Raw genomic sequence first — 21,539 nt, forward strand, 5'->3', positions numbered from 1 at the left:
TTTTGTCGAGCAGAAACTTATGTTGAGTGGAGAATCTTTTTCAGCCCAAAGACCGCACTGCCTCATGGGCAACCTTGTAGAAGGCCACATGCCAGTGGTACACAGTCTGAGAGGCAAGAAGTGGGTAGACAACAGAACAACTCTTCCCTTTGTATGGTAAGCTACGTTCCAGCTATGCAAAAGTCAAAGGTTCCTATATACACATGCACCTCTCCAGTCACACAAGCAAGAGGCATTATCAGAGTTCAAGGATGTAGTCCAGCCATACAGAAGCAGTCAAGGAAGATCCAGCGCTGGGTTGGTAAGTAGTATGGGCTGAGGCTAGGGGTGGGGCCTGGGCTAGATCCAAGGGCCAGCTAGGGAATCCTGGAGGTTCCTTATCCCTGCAATATGTACTTGATAGGATGGCTTAAATAACTTGAAACATGCCCACCCCAGTGCTGATTAAGCACCTTTCCCTCTAGAACAGAGTGGTTAACCTGTCACCTATATGTTGTTGGACTTTAACTCCTATCAGCCTCCACCACCATGGCCAGGGGTCGGAAATGGTGACAACTGTAGTACAAGATCTGATGGGCCACAACATAGCCACCCCTGCTCTAGATCAAGATGCTTTAGGGTGACTTCATGTGATGTTTCACCCTGCCTTCCCAACAGAGAATAGTGCATCAACTTCCCAACCTAAGTACTTGGAACGACACACAACCCTTTGCCATGGACAGTATTTTTCATTTCCTGCATAAATGGGGGAAAGTGTCATATGAGAGAGTTGAGGTTATGGTACCTAGTCAAAATAAGCCCAACTTGATATGGAATCTTAACTCTAGCATGACACAGGAACACTCCAGAAGTTGCTAGCCTACAACTCCCATCATTCTTGACCATTGACCACGCTGGCTCAGTTTAATGGGTAATTGGGAGTCCAACAATATTCGAAGAGCCTTGAAAACTCAACTGGCAGCTCACTGGATGACTCTGGATTTCAGTATTATGAAAGGAGAAATGTCTGCATGCTTTTAAAACACTACCACCAAAACCATTTCTTTGTTAATTATATTAGCCCCATTTATGGTTTTTGGGTTTTTTAGTAGTATTACGGGGGCTGCTGTCCAATTATGTAGTAAAGATCCTGATTAGAAGTGTCTTAATGAAAGTCTACTGTATTTGAGTTCTCAGATTCTTGGGATATTTCTTTGACTTTTTCCTTTCTAAAGAAATAAATTATTATAATTATTATAATTATTATTATTAACGTCTGACTTTTTTGTGTGTTCTTTGGAAGCAGTGGTTTGAATACGGGCCTCCATCATATTTTAAAGTGCAGACTGATGTAGAGAATTAGCATATTTGCAGATTCACAATATTGTTCCCACTATCACCTTCAAACCTTGTTATGGTTATAAAGCCTTTGTTCAGTTTCCTATTAGTGATGTATTTAAAGAAGCAACTTGCTTGTATATTTAAAAATACATTCTTCAAATTTGTCCTTTACTGTTAACTTATTTGCCAATTTTTGCACTTTCCTATTCTTAAAGAAAGCAGTCTTGCATTTTATATCCATAAATCTTTTATTTACTCATGTTGGAGTTCTCTTGGAATTGTGTGTACCTTTTCTAATATAATAAATCCCTTCATGGGCTTTGGAACTTAAGCTGCAATCTTTATATACATTTCAACTATCCTTTAATCATATCACCTCCCCATTAAAAAAAACAAAATAAGGCAATTCCCAGGCTATTTCTCATGTTTTTATGTTGAATTCAATATTAATTTGATCACTGGTGTTATGTAATTTGACATTGCTAGACTTTGTACCTAAACTAGGATCTCTGGTAGGATTTTATTTAAAAATCAGGTTTTTTGTTTCCAGAAAGTTTTGACAAAACCACAGTGCTATTCTCAAAATTCTTACTACTCAGTTTGAGGGTAGTTATAGGTAACATCAATATCACCGTCAGAGTTTGGACTGAAGAGCAGGGGAGGTTACAGTAGGATGCAATTCTAGTACTACATCATTTCATGGTCTCAAAGGTGCGATATAGGCACTGAGGCTGCCTTCCATCATTATCATCTGATCTCAGTATTCTTTTACATGTGTTAAAGGAAAACAGAAATACATAGAAAACTAAAGATAGACACACCCAGCCCTCGTAAGGCGCTGGACTTGGGGAAGGAGGCACTGGGCTCTGGCAGGGTCCTAGAGCCCTCACATTCTTCTCAAAGTTGAAAAAGCACTAACTAGGCTTTGGGAAGGTGGAGGACTCTAGGACCCTGTCTGAGCCCTTGCGCTTCATCCCCCGGCACCATCCTTGGCAGTGCCAGGGCTACCAAGGCCTCAAGGACAGCATGCAACCTTCAGGCCTCATGTTTGATTGCTGTGTGTTAGGACATAACAAGTACCTCATTTTGCTGCCTCTCCCAGAAGTTAGTCCGTAACCTTGGGATGACATTACACCCTGTATTATATAAGCAGGATCAATCTTTGCTTCCTAGTGAGGTTGCCTACTTCTCAGCAATGCAGAAGGAAACCAGGAGTTTGGTCCCAGACTCAGTGACTAGAAGAGCCCATGTTCAACAAGAGCAGTGAGGCATCTACCAGTGCCGGATCCTATCCTATATTTTGTCCTTGTCACAGGACAAGTAGGGAACCAAGCATGTCCCAGGAGCACCAGCTGCATCGCACAAACTGGTGGGGAAATGCTCTGGCTTCTACAGAGATTGAGCAAGCATTGTCAAGCAGCATGCAAGGAGAGGCCCTGAGGGACTTAATTCCAGATGATCGTCAGGATCCCTTCCGGTTCTGCAATTCTGATTCTATGAAAAATGCAGCTTTGGCCTCACAAAGCAAGCAGTACCAGAATATGGAGGAGAGAAGTGAGCAGAATGTTTCTTGCCACTCCTGGTTTGATCCTTCAGGGGAAGGGACTCTACCCTGTCTCACAGAGCAGGCCAAAAATTTCATGGAATATGTCGAAAAAAAGCATTTGGTTATGACCCACTTTTCAATTAGTCTGACATTTCCGACTCAGCAGGGCAGAAGTACCAAAAATACAAAGGTTTCTTTTAACTTGGTTTATTCAGATACAAATTGAAAGCAGTTGATGAATGGAGCACAGCCCCACTTCCTCTGCCTCCTCTCCCTCCAAAAGTCTATGATCAAGAGGAGAGGAGAAACAGCGAGAGAAAGACAGCAAGTTATAACAATGACAAATAAGCATCATGGTTCAGACCTCTGCCGTCTGGCAGCTTTAAGGGGCAATCAGACCTACGACCTACTACCAGTAGACCAGTTACCCCCAGATGCAGTTACTTTATAGATGGCTATACTGCCATCTTTTAGGCTGATAGCACTGCTGATAAATGCAGGAAAAAATGCTTTGTAAACATATTTGCCACCTCCAGCATCCATCAAAGAAGCGACTGAATTTCAAAAAGGTGGTCAATACTTGGGGGTGGGGTGGGGAGTGGCGGGTCCTCTCCAGCCATTCTCATCTCTTCTAAACAAAGGTAGCTCTAATGCTATTTGAAGAATACAACAGCCACCATTTCCAGCCTAGCTGAGAGCTGGTAAATTAACATTTCAAGGCATCCAGAATTTGCTGAGCTTTTCTTTAGAAACTAGTATACCTTACAAGTCACAACATAAAACTGAAAAGCAAGTGAACATCACCACGCAAGAGAAACTTAACCTTGTGTAGTGTATAAACCGGGGAAAGAGAGGGGGCTAAGCCTCTGGCAATAACCACGCCAGGCTTTTAATATCACAATTTTGGCATTAAAGCAAAGCATTTTAAATCCATGTAACAATCTCCAGATTTCATGATCAGAATCTAAACACAAAGAGATGGAATCAAGAGAAGGAAGCAGAGGTACTTTCAATTCAAGTGAGCTGGTGGATGTTTCTACCACCACATTTTATTAAATAGCAGCCACCATATTTTTAATATGGAATAGAAAAATACCCAACAAATACAGGTTATATTTAATGAAGCCATATCCTGGTTAACTTGTCAGTTCTTCCTTTTGGATGTGCTGTGAATGGCCTCCAAGCTGAAAGAGAGCACTTGTCCAATCCCTCCCTCCTCTCTATACTGAAAAGTTATATTTGTAATTTTCGACCCATACTTCTTACGGTATCATTTGCTATGCATGATGAGATTCCGTGATTTCTAGAATGACACCACTGGGCAGAGTATGAGAGTTTAAAACGAAGGGCCATTTTGGAACTTAAAAGCAGTAATACATCTCTCTGGAAGCACTGTATCCAAGATAAATTAAAGCATGAGTAGCAACAGTTGATGAAAATCATCTTGTGAGAGCTTTTACCCCCCAATTTACACAGAACACATTCTGCTGGGCTAAAGAGACAGCTATTGGATAGGTGTCTGTGTTTTATGCTGGTTTCCACATCAAACTACAAAAAGTGAGACAGAAGCAAATGGGATTTTAAGTTTTCCTTAATAACAGAACTTGTAAGAACCAAGCACTCAGAAGGGCTTTTACTATTCTTGCTCACCCTTTTGGCTTGCTAACATAAAAATAATCTTCAGCTCCTGGGAAACACTGCCTCCTTTTCCTGCAGGTACTCTTGCACGGAGAAAGCCTGACTAAATCTATTAAGGCCTTAAATGATGACCCGTTTCTTGATCCCACTGCAAAAAAATCCACTCAGCTCCAAGGCTGCACAGAATGCTGGGGTGGATGGGAGGCAGGGATGTCAACAAGCACCTATGAAAGCTGGTAGCCCTAGGCTCTCCATGGAGCTCCCCTCCCCCCACAACACAAATTGGCAGAGTTAGCTTCTTATTGTTCTTTAAAGGGATAAGATTTCAAAGTCTTCATCTTCTGAATCAAAGAATCTTTCCAGTCTGTCTGCATCAGAAGAATCTGAAAGGCAAAGAGAGGTATAATCATAATTAATGTAGTCCTGGAGTTATTTGCACCAGCACATATATTTAGATCTATCAAGAAGACCAGGAACGCTACTGGACTGTTTTGGGAACCAGCAGATTACAGAAAGTTGCTTGTGCAGGTAAAAGAAAAAAACTGATCAGATAACATGCAAACAGGCTCTGTTCCTGTTATACCTGGGAGAGGTCAATGAATATTGTAATTTCCCTAACTCTGAAGATTGAGAGCATACTAAAGTGCTATGATGCTACACTCTTTATCCTGAAACCTATCAAGATTTGTTTTTTTTACCTACTCGAGGTTACTTATTATTATAATTTACTAAATATTGTATGCTGGTTGTCAAATATTAATTGCAGCTGCAAAATTATGTAATGACAATGTTACCAAACATTCTCCGTTAAAGTTTGTAGAGAGGAGTTTCGGAGAGACTGCCAATATGGTTTAGTGGTTACCTAGGACCTAGCAAACCAGGGTTTACATTTCCATTCAGTCTAGCAGCTCACAGAAAGACCTCGAGTCAATCAACTCTAACTTACTTCACAGGATTGTTGTGAGAATAACAGCAGGAGGAGACCCACATAAGTGACTTTGAGAAACAGTGGGATATAAATTTAACAACAACAGAAGGGGGATTTGTTACAGTTAAAGAGAAAATAGTATTTTAAAGTAAACGTTTTCCCACAAGCAGGAATGGTGAAATAAGTAAAGCATTAGTTAACATTTTGCTAGAAGGGAGACCAGTATCACAAGTATATGCATAATATTTCTGACAAGAAATAGGTTGGTCTCCTCATCCCTTCTAATGAAAGAAAATGTGCCTAAATGGTCACTATGTTCATTTCAATAGTGATTCTTTATGGGATTAAACATTCCAAAACTGCAACTGAAATGAATTTCAGTGGGCTTTCCAATGCCAAATGCCTCTTCTAGGACATATACTTTAGGCTAAGAAGAATTGAAAGCTACCACAACAATTATGCAATTGGAGTAACCCAAAACCAGTCAAATAGGCAAGCATTACCTGGAGTAAGATTCAAAACATCAGGACTAGAGAAGTGTGAAGGCTGGTGTTCAACCAGTTCAAACATTGGTAGGGCTCCTCTGATCAGTGACAACTGTTGGAAAATAATGGAAAAAGTGTACAACTAGCTGGTAATTCCTCAGTCAAGGTATTCCTATGGTTTACCATAACTTGTTAATGCTAAGCAAGACAGCTTCACACTTTATGATTTGTATTTTAAAAGCTATTGCTTATTTAATATCATTTTACTGTGAAATGCAAAGCATGTTTACTTCAAAGTAAGTTTGGATGTATTCATTAGGGCTTATTCCCCATTTTGGGCTGATTATTATTAAAAGCTTGCATAGCATTGTAGCCTTAGATCCTCTTTTGCAAAACACCATGACTTTAAAAAAAAATCCTGGAAGATGCAAATGATCAATAAATATATTAACAAATATATATTTCACGGGGAACTTCACAGGAGGAGCATCAGGCAAAAAGGTTTAAAAAGAGAAGCAGCTGAAACATTTCCCCAGTTAAGTACAACCTGAATGTTCCTCTGCCCCAGGGATGGGTAACTTGTGGCTTCCTCAATGTTGCTGGACTTCCAACTGCCATCAGCCCCAGTCAGCATGGCTAATAGGGAACAGGGTTAAGGGGAGTTGCATCCAGCAACATCTAAAAGACCACAGGTTCCTCATTCCTGACCTATCCCAGATGCTGGTCACATGGCTATTAAGGAAGGCCCTGGTCTCAAAGAAGTCAAGCTAAGATCCCATGGTCAACACATCTTTGCATTAATGCTGATTCTGTTCCAATGTATTAGTCAGTGTCCATCAAAGCTGAATTCACTTCTATAATTTTTTTAAAGTTACTTGGGCACATATTATCCTTTTTTACCAAAGGACTTGCTGTAGACAAACCTTCTTTACTTGCTGGCACCAGTCATTGAAGTCTTCCTCATTGTTGCAGAAGAAGCCCTACAGGGAAAGGCAAAGTTTGCATTGGCTTAACATTAACAGAAAATGCCTTCAAGATCAGCAAGAATCGTGTCTCGTGTTCTGTGTAAATGAATATATCTTGGAAATGTTTTGAGAAGCAGACACATTTTGACAGCTAAAAGGTTAGTATAGCAAGAAGATGGGAGGGAGGCAAGGCAACACCACTGTCCTTGTAGGGAGAGGAATCAGCTAGAAACTAATGGAGAGCTGAAAGACAGTTAGCAGCTGTCTCACAACGTGAAAGTTCACTGCAGGTGCACACACTCACCACCGCAATTGAAGGATCAAGCTCCGCAATGCTCATTCTGCAGGGTGGATGCTGACAGTGGAAACTCTCATCAGGGATGTGGCTGCTCTCCATGGGCTCCACTGCAGGCTGAGTAGTGTGTGGGTCAAGATAGATTAATTCTTCACCTAGACAAAAATAGACGCCATAAAAAGGAAATACAATATTAGACTTCCCATGGGAAGAGAACGGATCAAATGTACGCTGTTGCTACATTTCGGGAAGATCAGGAATGGGAAAGTCACAGAGGTCTTAAATACTTGCAAAAGGAAACAGTGAAAAATGGTGTAAGATGGTAATGCATGAGGGACCAGTCAATTCAGTGCTTTTTTTCAGGGGGTACCCAATGGGCACACAGTACTGGCACCTCTTTTTTGTTATTAAACATTGTGGCACTTACTGTATCAACTTCATGGTGAGTATCAGCACTTCTTTTTTGTTTGTTTGTTAAAAAGCATGACACTTACTGTAACGACTTCATGGTGAGTTCTGGCACCTATTTTTGTAGGGGTGGGGGGAAGCACTGACTCTATTTCTCAACAATTAATACTTTATCTAAACCAAAATGATACACAAAGATTTGTTATTTAGCAAAGCATTCTTCTTTAATGGCAAGGCGTGCCATGTGACATGGCAATGTGCATCTGATAAAGTTGCTCCCTTGGTAGGCTTATAGCTGTACTCCCAAAATTTAGCTAGGTAACCCACTGATGTACTCACTGATGACAGTTACTCACCTACATATCCAATGAAATAATGAGCACTATTAGGTTTTCCTCCAATGACTCCTAAGGACTGAGGCATCATAAAACAGTGCTGGAAAACAGGCAGGCAATGAGTCACATATCAGCTGGCATAAACTGGAAAATCTACCCAAGTAAAGAACAATCTGTGTTTAGAAACATGGAGACACATGCTGGCCTTCAGATTATTCAGGAAAAGGCAGCAGAACAGTCATTTTTAGAACAAATGTTCTGCTGCAAGGGAGGACCACCGCAGTGCACAAGATTTGCAAGGAGCAAGGTAATTGACAGCACAATTTAGGCATGTCTACTCATAAACAAGTTCTGCTCCCAGGTAAGTAATTTCCCCCTCTACCTTCAGTGTTTCAATGTAGGCTTCATTGATGTCTGTGAGACCAAGGCGAAGAGGTATCAGGAGCACCAAAGGTTTCCAGGACAATAGCCTGTCCATACATTCTGCTCCATCTGGATAACCATTGGAAAGCAAGTCCGATTCTGCAGCAGGAAATGCTGAAGCCCCAGGACATGGACAGCTGAGCTTGCACAGCCTTCCTATGAAGAGATAAGTCATAAGCACAAACACTTTCAGCAAAAGTCTCAAATAGCTGCCAAAAAACCATCCTTTGTGTTCATAGAATCTAAGAGTCGGGGCACCAACAATAGGACATTTCCACTTTCCTCCAAGCACAATATGAAAGCACTCGAGAAGATTTCTGCTCTTGTCCTATTTCAGGCACCCACCTCTAACATGCCCCACCTAAATTAGTCAGTGGTCTGATATTTGTAAAATTCTTTCCCCTCTTTAAAGGAAGTGCCCTTGTTCATAGTTAAGAATCAGTTTCACTTTACAATCTGAAATGATGTAAGTTAATTGTACCCATTTGGCTTTTCTGGTTGGGTTTCTAAAGCACATCCCCATGAGAGTCAGGAAGCATTGCTGTAAACATAGACACTCCACAGTTCCGTTCCATTCCATATAGATTTATTTCATCAAAAAGACAACACAGCCCCACAAAGGAAACACTTACTAATTTCCTCCATCACAACAGTATTGTCCATGGCTATGTGCACTGCCAAGGAGCTCCATGTATCAAAAGTGGCAAGTTTTCTAGAAGGAAGAAAACAAGAAGAAAGTTAAGAGGCAAATGCATTAGAGAAAGGAGAATCTGCCACTACATCAAGGGTTTAGAACACTTTGGAAATCCAGATTGCTACCCGGTGGTAGTCATGTAGCAAATATGGTATCCCAAGTCTTATTTTTCATATTATTTTAGTGAGCAAATTTTTGCAGCTCTTATTTCACAGGAGATGTTTCCTGTGTGTATAAAATACAAACATCATAGTAAAAGGTCAGAGATGAGACATGATCTAGACTGGCCTTCTAATAACCAGTGAGGCAGAATATCTACATAGTGCTATCTGCCTTCCCCATAGACTCTTTACTTATATGGAACCCTAACCTCAATCACCCCTTCCACTAACCCAATACAAAATGCATATTGTGATATGGTGTAAGTCAGAACTGCATATATGTGTGTTGATTTGGATGTTTTCTAATCATTCGAGCCAAGGCAAATAATTCTAATTTTTAGCACAGTAACAGTTACTAAGAGTTTTGTGTACTAAAAAATAATAATACCCAAGACAGTTGGATTCACTGAGCACTTACTTGAGTACTTGTGCAACTGTGTTTGGTCCATACCACTGGCCTATGGATTTCCCCTCTCCAACTCCCATCTGGGCTGCAATAGCAAACAAACCATAATTGGTCCATAATTTCAGTCAAGGCTCTTTCTGAAATACTATGGGTACTTAAATTAGTTAGCAGATATAGTGGTGCCTTAGGTTAAGTACTTAATTCATTCCGGAGGTCCGTATTTAACCTGGAACTGTTCTTAACCTGAAGCACCACTTTAGTTAATGGGGCCTCCTGCTGCTGCCGCGCCGCCGGAGCACAATTTCTGTTCTTAACCTAAAGCAAAGTTCTTAACCTGAAGCACTATTTCTGGGTTAGGGGAGTCTGTAACTTGAAGCTTATGTAACCTGAAGCGTATGTAACCCGGGGTACCACTGTACTTAGATTTTGCTACCTCTCTGGAGCCAAAGGACGGTGAAATAATTGCAAAATGTATCAAGCAACAATCTGCATACTCCTCAAAGAAGGCATATTAGAAGGCTTAGGAAAAGCGTTCTATTGAACGCTTTCTCTATTGAAATGATTTAGGTATTAAAAAGTGGGGGAGAAATGCTCGTACTCTGTAATGCACAAGATGTCTTCAGAAGCATCAAGGAAAGTACCAAAAATGTGCTTCCATGGGGAAAGCCATACTAATCTGACAGTTTTTATTGTTGGAAAAACCATTCTGTTCACCAGATTTTGAGAGATTCTAAGAACCCACAGTTCTCCACAAATCATATTGCAGCTCCTTGGCATATTTGGAGACCAGGGCTATAACATGTTTCCTGCCTTCTCCATTTATCCCTAAGAACACATTTCTGCACCTTAGCCTTGGAAGCATTAAAACTTCTGTGTTTGCTACATATGTTTGGGTGCTGCCAATCATTGTGATCTCCATTGGGGCAACTCCTGACTTTTCATTAGTTACTCTCAAGCAGTCCTTAAAAATCTTAGAATGTGCTGCACACACAGAATCCACTGACTCTTTTTAACTGCTTGACCTTAGTCAAGCATATGAATAGGCGTTGACAGTCACACTGTCTGTTTTTCTTATCCTAATTATTTTCAGGAGTCTTATTTACATGGATGAATTAGTATAGGACCACAGCATCAGCAGACTTAACTCAGTGGGATTTACTTCTCAGTAAGCATGCTCGTTATGCTAAAACCAGGATTTTAATTTAATTGTGATTCCTAATGAAGTTGAGAGTGCCTAGTATCAGATGGTCACTAAATATGGAGGAAGTCCATCCATCCAAAAGTGGATTCACAAGACCATTTAGGTGATATATACAGCTGTCAGAGACAGACTCACAAGGGACTTTGTCTAGTGAAAACATTCAGCAAGAGTTCAATTCTCTGGAACCAGATATAAAACACACAGTTTTTTAAAATATACCATTGTCTTCATTTGTTTGTTTGTGAGCAGGACAATATCAGGGTACTATCAAAGGTCAAACCACAGTGGACTTTTTAAAAATTAAAAACAAATAGATTTCTAATGGCTCCCTAGTAATTTGATTGCTCAGCGCAGAAGAAGCATGAAGATTTTGAATAGAAGGCTATTCAGGAAAGTCTCACTGGGCTTCACTTTGTGTGCATTTCACCCCACATTCTGTGAAGCAGATGTGCCAGGAGATCTTTTTTGTATTGTTATAGATGAAAGGAAGTATCTCACTGTACAGTAGCCTACTCTGCAGAGTAAAATCTCTTGATTAGAGCCTTCTTCTCTGGGACAAGATTTACAATAGGAAATGAAAAAAGTCTAATTGCATGGGCTCTAGTGTTGTCCACATGAGCTACAAAAGAAAAATACAGGTAACTCACTGACAAGTAAGACTTCAGGAACAGTTCTATGCACCTGGTAGAAAGTCCCACTGAGCCCAATGGTGTTTACTTCTGAGTAGATATGTATAGGATTGCACTATTATAGAAATAAGCATAATTCTGAAATGGCCCACATCTAGATCACCTAGTTCCATAAAATGTGAAATCTGAATCACCTCCATCACCATGTTTCCTCCTCCTCCTCCAAAACTCACATAACGACCTCTCTTTCTGAACAGCACAAACAACATATGTTGTTTTGTTCATTTACAGCAACAGCAACAGATGCTTTGAATATACCATTGTCCTCATTAGTTGGCATGAGTTTACTGTCTAAACACAGTCCACATTCTTAGTATATAGTTAACAGTGTAATTTATAAGTAGTTTCCCTCAAAAAACTAAAAATCAGGAACTCCTTACTGCAAGGAAGGGATAGAAACACAGCATAGGTATCCATCTTACCTATTTGGTGGATTGAGTAGTAGCTGTCTTTTTTGTCAATGAAGGCATTTAGAACATTGTAATAGTTTTCCATTTGCTTCTTCCCTTTCACCCACCTCCAATCTGAGATACAGAAGATCTAATCAATTTTCTCAACGCCACACATTATTTGTTTTCACAACATCACAAAAAATGACAAAGAATATTGAAGACTATAATCCCGAACTATTAAACAAAACTGTTTGGCAAAGAAATGGAAAACAAAATCAACATTTTACTTTCCAGTCTGGTCTCTGAGTAGCGAAAGACACCTCAATCTTGTTTTCACACCCTCCAGTTGAGTGTTTACTTGCATTCCTGTCATGTAGCACTAACAGTAACGATTTATTCCTACTGTGACAAATCCATGCTCAAAAAACACTTCACACTGCAAGGAGCAAGCAAGTTGACCCACCACCAAATAATTGCAGGTTAGCATGTCCCTTGTGAATTGCACTTTTACCCAACGTATTATCTATTATGAAGGAGGTGGTGCTACTAAGGATGAACTGGAATATTATATTTAGGGACAGCTTTATTGTCTAGTTCTTCACAGTTTAAATACAGTTTTTAAAAGGCCCTTTTGGTATCTGAACACACAAACATATGACATTGTCACAGTACCATATTCATTTGTTTTGGGGGGGATTTGACTTACCTCTGCCTAAGTGTCTGCAAACCAAGGCCTGAGCAAAGATCATCTGACCACACCTTAACATGCAGCCCCAGCCAGTGTCAGATGTAGGACCTGTTCCCCCTGGAACCAAAAAGAAAGAATAGAAACCAACCATAGTGGCACATGTGGCATATGTGGTGTGGGGCAATGTGATTTTCGCTGTATACCTGAGCAGACATAGGTTGGAAAGCCCAGAAACCCGGCTATGGCTGTAATCCTATTTACATTTGTTGGGGTTAAGACCCACTGAACACAGTCTGACCTATTTCTGCATTGGCATTCATAGGACTGCACTGTATCATCTTGGTCTTCTCTTCAGCTCAGAAAAATAAATGCAAAAATTAGATGAAGTAAAATATATTTATGTAACACACACACACACATTTTTTTAATTGCATTGAACCTGGATTACACATAGTATTGGAAAAAGAGCTACAGATATTTTGTAGCCAGTATAAGAACAACTTATAACTTGGGAGAAGGGGAATGACCCTAATTCAGTGTTAGAAACTGAGATATGAAAGCTACGAGCACCTTAAACCTAGCTTATAGGCGGAACAACGGAATGTCTAGGCACTCTTTTTTATAACAAGAAAACAAAGCTGAAAATGAATGAACGGCAGCTAAAGTATGATGCTCATTTTTTGCATGGTCTAGTTCAGGGGTCAGCAACCTTTTTCAGCCGTGAGCCGGTCCACCGTCCCTCAGACCATATGGTGGGCCTGACTATATTTTGAAAAAAATTAATGAAGGAATTCCTATGCCCCACAAATAACCCAGAGATGCATTTTAAATAAAAGGACGCATTATACTCATGTAAAAACACGCTGATTTCCGTCCGCAGGCCGGATTGAGAAGGCAATTGGGCCGCATCCAGCCCACGGGCCTTAGGTTGCCTACCCCTGGTCTAGTCCTTCCCCTGCCCAACCCCCTAATATTCTTAAGAGAGTCTCTTCTCCAGTCTTCAGAGAGTAGCTGGAAGTAAGGGAGGCAGAAAAAGGTCCTCCGTTCCTTCCACTCTTCAGTTTTAATCTGAAATCTTAGGGGCAGTACTGCACCCAGAGCTTAGAAACTGCTCACACTAATGAAATTCCCAGTTGCAAAATGCGCCTAGAACAATGCGAGTTTTGCACACTGCCCTAATTCAGTGGTAGAATATCTTTATATGCAGAGGATCCCAGAATCAATCCATGGTATCTCCTGGTAGAGCTGGGAATGTCCTCTGTCTAGAACACACTACACTGCCAATTAGTGTAGACATTAGTGAGCTAGATAGACCAAAGGTCTGACTCAGTATAATGCTTTCCATGTAATCCTAACCGTATAAGAAAACATTAATTTCCACCTATACTTTTAATTATTATTTTTAACACCTTAAAATGGATGTGGGTTGTCACCTTCTTGAAAATTCTCTCCATCCTCAGCATTCTTTAGAACTATCAACTTTGGCTTCCAGAGCATTTTTTAAAAATCCAATAGCAATGTTATTGAAAGTAACATATTGCCAAATTGTTTTAACTAATATAAGCTATTTTCCTCTTTTGCAAGTCAAGTATTGATCTATTTCATGTTTCTTTTCATCTCTAATCCACCTTTCGCCCAACAAGTGATCCCAGGGTATGGGTATACAGATATGCAACAAATAAATTATTCTGGAAATAGACTTCTAAGCACCAACACACCCGCCCTCCAAAACAAGTTTCCTTTGTATTTTTCAACTTCTGCATTTTTTGTGTGTTTCCTGTTTTCAAGGTGGGAGCACATTTCCTTTTTCTATGAATACCAGAAATAGAATCAAATGTCGCATCAGAACAGAGGAAGAAGTAAAGTTGCTTTCCAGAAGCTAGCAGAGCAACATGCTTCTATGCCACCCTCCAATGAGCAGAACAGAGCTTTCAGATTTTGGGAGCACAACTCAACACATGATCCCTGCTGTCATCACTGGGCTAAGGGGCAATTGGGTACTAAGAAATAAACCAACTTCATTTGAGGTGTAACATAGTGAATGAACTCTCCTACTTACCAATGGCAGGAAAGCTTTTTCTGTATGTGAACCAAAGACGAGAGGTCACGTCTAACAGGATCTCCTCTTTCTCTAAGGAAGTGAAAACACCAAATGTCATTTTTTCTGGAAGTGTGTTGACACTGTGCTGATTCAGTGGTACTGTTACTGAATTAATTAACCAAACCAAGAGAAGTTTGTTTGTTTTTTTAAAGTGGTCTCTTTTAGGGAGGTTTAGGAACCTTTTAGGTTCATCAGCTCTCTGGACTACAGACTACAAAAGGTACAAGACAACTAAAACAGTATGCATGTGGGAGAATACACATTAACATTTCATCTTTTATTGGGAGCTCTCTCTCTTTATTTTAGCCTTTAGATTCCAGAGCCTAAGCTCATTCAGGAAAATGGGGAAGGAGGGTGGACTGCACATCTGTATTTGAATAATGACTGCTCTCTTTATGAATATTCAATGGAGGTAGTTAAGAAGTGAAAAGAGAAAGGCAAGCTGTTAAATCAAAGCCACAAACATACACCCCAAGCCTTCAAAAAGTAGAGTTAGCAACACAGCTGACTGGAGTATTTATAGCCCTTCAAATACCTGTTAATACACTATATTTTCTCCCCAGGATCCAAACAGGCTCTTTGGTTTCCGGGAAGTCTTCATACTCAAACCTGAGAGTATCGTACGTGAGCGTAGCTGTTCAAAAACAAAAATACACAAGACTGTGACTAATCTTTTGAGGCTTTTGTCCCTGCATGTGAGGATCAACATGTAGCTAAGGTTTGGAGGTTATACTGTACCTACCAAATTTTTGCAATGCAGTTTCCTTATTCAAAGAGGTATTAAAATGATTTTTTTAAATGTGTGGTTTCAGATAAAATGAACATTTCTAAATATATTTTGGGAGAAAATAAGTTCAAAAGTCCATATTTAAATGTGCATTTTCATAAAGATTTTTAAAAAGCACCACACCAACATAGAAAAGAATGGATTGATAAATGCATGCTTATGAACTGATCTGCCCATCACCAATCTTAAAACCTCAACATTTCATTTCTTCCTTTTCCAGCATATGTAGACACAAGACAACCCAATAGTGGGGGTGGCCTCATCACCATTATTCACACCCAAACACACAGCAAAAGAACCAGTAGCCAATTTGTGAACAACATGACACACATTGCTCCATGTCAAGCTGAATTTTCTGTTCACTGTCTGCCAAGATAGATACTCTGCTGGAATCCAGCCACTTACAGGATGCATCTAGATTCTGGTCTTTCATTGTACGTTCTAAAGTGGTTTACAACCGGTGGGTCACACCAAGGCCACCACCTGCGCTTCAGTTTTTTTTAGAGAAAGAAGAATAAAGATAGGAGGAGCAACAGGAGATGAGGTAACAGAGCAAGAACAACTCAGAGGGGAAAAGCTGAAGGCTACAACTTTCCTTGAGTTAGATGAGACGAATATTATGCAATTTTCAAATTTACACACTTCGCTCCTCATAACCCTTCAGGGATTTGGGTTGCGAGGAAGACTCCCTCATCCCCAGAAGTGCTATTTCACTCCCAATTTACAGATTAGAAACCTGTCTTACATTTCACTTTTATTGGGAGCAAAAGAGACACTCCAACACTTATTCCATGCTACACTGCCAGAGGGCCTTCTTAGCAATGGTGTCCTGGTTTTGGAACACTCTTCTCTTGAAGCTTGGCTGGTGTTTACTTTGCTTGTTTTGTGGTACCAGTTGAAGACAGAACTCTTCCTCTAGTCTAAGCAGTGGTTCCCAAATGTTTTCGCGATTCCCCCTTGGTTCTAAAAACTCCTCTCCAGTGTCCCTTATCTTATCCCATAAAAAGCATTACTCAGAATAGCAGTTTGCACGACCCACTAAAGAAGATACTCGCACAATAAAATTCAAAACAGTAACAACTGCACATTTATTCAAAATCCAATTCAAAATATATAGTTTAATTAAGTCGGCAAAATTGATGACCCTGATCCAAAGATACCAGTCATTTACACCTGCGGTGCCCCTGCCTCTTGTGCTCCCCCCAGGTAATCCCACTGCCTCCTGGGTGGGTACCATCTACCAGAGGTACCCCCTTGCACTTAAGATTGAGGGGGCCCAGTTCACATTGCAAGTGTGTGACATCATGCACACGTTGCATTGACAGGACAAGGCAGAGCCCAGTGCGGCATGGCTTCCTCTCTCATGCTCAGGAGGAACCAGCCACGCTCGGCTCCTCACTCGGCCTCCTCTACCCGCTCAGCAAGGAGGGGGCACAGCCCCCTGCCAGCTGTTTTTGAGGGAGTTGAAAACACTTCCAACCCCTAGGAGTTGGCATGCCTGCCACTCACTTTGAGAACCACTTGTCTAAGCCACCTGAGTATATTGGGGTTTACATGAGAGATGGACCTGTTTAAATGCTTTTCAACTGTATTTTATTGACATATTGTATTTTATATTGTTCCAGCCTACCCTGGGATCCAATGTGTTGAGGGGCAGGAAATAAATCTGATAAACAAATGTAAGCTTTCCCCAATTTACTTATATCTGCAACAGTAAAGGTAACATGGTGAACAAGTAGCAGGAGGCTGAAATCTATAAAGAGAGAAAATTCTAGGCCTCTTTAGCAACACCAAAGGAACCATACAGCCCATTTCTAGGAATCTGAATCAACATGAACAAATCAAGGTTCTGAAGCAAATATGCACCTCAATGTCACATCTTTCTCTCCTTGACCTTCTTCATTTTGTGTAGTCAAAAAATCAATAGCTCTCCAGATCATACATTCAGTTCAAATTTCACATGCTCTGCAGCCTCACCTTAGAGGGCATCATGTCCCACTACTAGCTTATTATATTCTGTTCCCAGACAGTGAGGGGGCTCATCAAGTCACATATCAATAATTCCTCTGCATTAAGATGCTTCAATATCAAGATTGATATATATTATAAACCACATGATACCGTGATCAAGAAGTTAGTATGATAAGCAGCAGAAAGATGGCTCCAGCATACACATGGTTTAGATTATTAGCTTGTTGTGCCAGCTGCAGTATCTTTCATCTGTTGACTTCTATGGGGCTGCTCTGGAACAAATAACTTCTGGCAACCTTACCAAGTGTGCAGTACAAGGAAAAACTCTTGTCAATTAACTGTGGCAAGGAGTCAGAAAAGCAATCAAAAGGACTCAACTATACATAGAAAGCTAAAAGATCATCCAGGAGATCTCTAGGAGATGGCAACCTGCTGCTGCTGATTATATTTATTTTATCCCCTCCCCAAAAAATATTAGAATATTTGGGTGGGAAATAAATTAAATATAATTATTTGATTTATTTTTCAATGAGCACATTGACATCCATAAAAGGGAGAGTAAACCCCCCCTCCCCTCACCAGAAGCCATGTACTGTAAGTATTATTATTTCTATTCTACTGTATGATCTTCACTCATGTTTACTATCTATTTTTGTTATTCCCTCAACTGGCACCTCATATATTATACCATCATACTTTCTTTCATCCAAAGGAGATAGGACTCTCATAAACATAGTTTTAACAAAGTGGAAGCAACCAGGAAGTCCAGATTTGTAGTGATACAGTCAACATTGTTTTCTCTATTCTGGACGTATCATGTTATTATTATTGGAAGTTTTTAATGTTTGATGTTTTAACGTATTTTTATTTTTCTGTTGGGTACTGCCCAGAGTGGCTGGGGAAACCCAGTCAGGTGGGTGGCATACAAATAATAAAATTAGTAGTAGTACTAGTAGATAGTCACAAACCGGCAAAGAAAGCATCCAGTTTATTTACCCCCATCAATATTTGTTGTTTTCACAAAAGTGACTCAAAGTGACTTAAAACAAAGAGATGCCATCTTATCAGGAAGGGTGTTCCACACAGTGCCAGAACTGGACATTTAATATGGCGGCACCTACCCTTTGGAAATCCCTCCCATTATATATCAGACAGGCAGAGTCTCCATTGTCAGTATTGGAATTTATTTGAAATTGTTTCATATATGCAATTGTTTCAACTGTTTTTATTGTGTTGTGAAATCGCTTCAATAATTTTCATAGGAAGCAAATCCAAAAATAAATAAATAACACAGGCCAATTACCACCATTATAGGCTATTCATGCACAGTTATTTTTACTGGTCAAAGCAGAAGAGGTTTACGTCGCCTATCTGGACACAGCCATCATTTTTACAGACAAATGATTCTATATTACATGTCAAAGGAAGGACAAAAAATGAAATATAACGAGGAACTGCCATTACACTCTGGGAAATGGTACATCATTCTCACAGCTGTCTGTGAACCTAGGCAACATGAAAAAACTCAAAACCACTTGTTCTATCTGGTTTGCAACTTCCACAGCTAGAATGGCCAGGCTTGATAAAGAATGGCCATTGTTAAGACTCTTAGTAGTGAGAAAATCTTATTCATGTCTCAGTGATTATAGTCAAAGATCAGAACAAAATAAACTGTTAGTGTTTCTGGAATGCCAAGCTACAATAAAGAAAGCCACCTCAATTACTGAGTCGTCACTTCACTAGCTCAAGAGCAACTTCTTGGGCAACTGATCCTTAGCAACCGATGTTAAAATAAAGTGTTTATCATAGTGCCAGTTTCAAGAAAGTAAGCAAATTATTGGTTAGTGTTAAGACACTGGAGATAAGCCACAACTATTAAATATGTCAAAATATGACTGGGATGAAATTGGGGGAAATCTTTAAAAAAAATTACCACCACCAAACCCACAAACAAAAAGGCCCCAGGGTGCCCTTTTGCATGACTTCAGCATGTGACCAACCAACAGAAAACAAAAGAGCAAAACAGTATATAACAATAACAACAACAACAACAACAACAACATTCCACAGGTGGCCAGTAGGTGCAGTGGCTAGAGAGCTGGATATGGGAAACCCAATAACAGCCAAAGTAGTCATGACATTATTACCACCATCAACCCTTTTATGGCTGTTTGCGTGTTTAAAAAATAGCTTGCACACAATACACACCCAGCTGGGCTGAACCACGGCATGGAGCAAAGGGTGACTTTATGCCTTTGCCACACTATAGTCCTGAAACAGCTCACACACACCAGGTATTTGTAAAAATCGAAAAACCACAAACACAGACACACTAGGACAAACTGTGTTAATAGTTTGGTCTTTAGCTGTAAAGCTCACTCTGTAGTACTGGACAGATTACTATTTTTCAGTCTAGCCCATTTCACAGGGCTTCTGGGAGACTAAAATACCACTCTGAACTCCTGAGAGAACAGGCAGAATACAAATGCAATTTTTAAATATGTGGCTGACATCAAATACACAGCAAGTAAAAGCCAACAATTTGATCTGAACTAGGAATCTTCTTCCACAAGGCAAGTGATCACAGACACAATTCTGAGTTGCCCTCAAGCATTCTGGCTGAAGGAAACAGGTTACCTGCAATCAAATGACTCTAATACTGTATTGCAACTAATTCTAATTATTTTCACTTCATATGGCTTGATCAAAATTCCAAAAGATAGGGCTGCCATGGAGCTATGGTGTGGTGAAATAAAGAGCATATATTTTTGGAGGGTATTTGTATAGTTTTAGGAGCCATACATTTCATAACATGATGGATTCAGAACAACTAATTACTACATGACAGTTCATCAGTAAGGGTATGCCAGTAGGGGGGAAAAGAGAATACTGTGCATTTCTGTCAGACATGAATGATCGGTTATCTGGGAGGCACCTAGGGGCTTTCAACAAAGTTCAGTAAGGCACAGATTTAAGAATGTGTGTGTACTTGCTTAAGTTATCTTATTTAGGGGGGGAAACCTAAGAACTTCAGTCCTTGACTATCACATGTTTTTCCACCTACTGGGGAAGTTCAAGGAGGGGATGAAGAATAAGAGAGTTACTTGATTCGCTATCTTATTCTTTACTATCCTCACGGTTTTTCCATCTTAGTTGTAGCACTTTGACATAGTATTATAACCAGCTGTCATGCAGCCGCACTGTCCCACAATGCCCCAAGGAGAATCCACTGCAGCAACATGTCAGGGAGCAAAAAAACAAAAACACACTTTCAGCTTACAAGGCCTCACCCGCAAACTTCACCAACTCCCACTAATTCCCAAGTTCTTGTCAACTTCATAAAAGTTTTAACCCTGGCATATTTCACTAGGTCACAGAACTCACCGGTGATGAAGCGTCAGCACTGTGGACTGAAAACACCATTCTATGCTAATGCTAGGAAGACAAAAAACAGGCTGGCTTGGGCAGGGAATGCATACATAGCATACAATGCCATAGCAAGCTGTGTGTCTATTACAGAAACGAGACCGGGAGGCGAAGTACCACGTTTGCCTGACTCCTTTTAACAACTTTACCCAATGACCTCTTCTATAAAGGAAGTGTGTCCCCCTCTCTTTTTTGAGACACGACCTCTTGTGCCCCCGACACAGAGCGCCCCCCTTCCATCTCCCCACTCTTGGAACGACCCTCTCCCTAGCCCATCCCGCAACACCAGCTTCTCCTGAAAAACAGACCGATCCTCCACCCTTTCACACCCCACACCCCTGAGCCACAGACACAAAGAAAGCCCCCCCCCCGCCGGCCCCCGAATAGCCTCCCCATTCCAATAACCCAGATATTTCCCTTCTCTCACCCGCGTCCATTCTGCCCCCGCTCAAGATTCAGGGGCGACCACGGCTGTCTCCTTACAGAAACAGACCACCACAACGGCGCACTCTAACCTACTCGCCTCGACTGTCCGACTCTCGCCCAATCGCGTAGCTTTTCGCATCCCATCTGAGTGGAGGATAGGTTCGCTGAAGAGGTCAGCAAGCTCTTCTGCACCGCATCGCTTCCTCCTGATGCTAGGGAGCCGCCATCTTGTTGTACGGAGATGGTGACTCTGC

At 40.6% G+C, this 21,539-nt stretch overlaps 1 protein-coding gene across 1 annotated transcript; it reads right to left on the reverse strand.

Moving 5' to 3' along the window:
• Window positions 1-3,057: 3,057 nt before the first annotated feature.
• On the reverse strand, window positions 3,058-21,441 carry ATG4B (autophagy related 4B cysteine peptidase). The gene is made up of 13 exons (XM_079977296.1): window positions 21,287-21,441; window positions 15,211-15,309; window positions 14,634-14,705; window positions 12,593-12,691; window positions 11,917-12,018; window positions 9,617-9,689; window positions 8,976-9,055; window positions 8,303-8,499; window positions 7,942-8,020; window positions 7,187-7,332; window positions 6,841-6,897; window positions 5,936-6,029; window positions 3,058-4,887 (listed from the first exon to the last, which is right to left on the reverse strand). The coding sequence occupies exons 1-13, from the start codon at window positions 21,294-21,296 to the stop codon at window positions 4,814-4,816; spliced, it is 1,182 nt and encodes a 393-aa protein (XP_079833422.1). The 5' UTR covers window positions 21,297-21,441; the 3' UTR covers window positions 3,058-4,813.
• Between the last annotated feature and the right edge of the window lie 98 nt (window positions 21,442-21,539).

Source organism: Podarcis cretensis (assembly GCF_951804945.1).
Source record: "Podarcis cretensis genome assembly, chromosome: 5".
NCBI classification, from domain to species: Eukaryota; Metazoa; Chordata; class Lepidosauria; order Squamata; family Lacertidae; genus Podarcis; species Podarcis cretensis.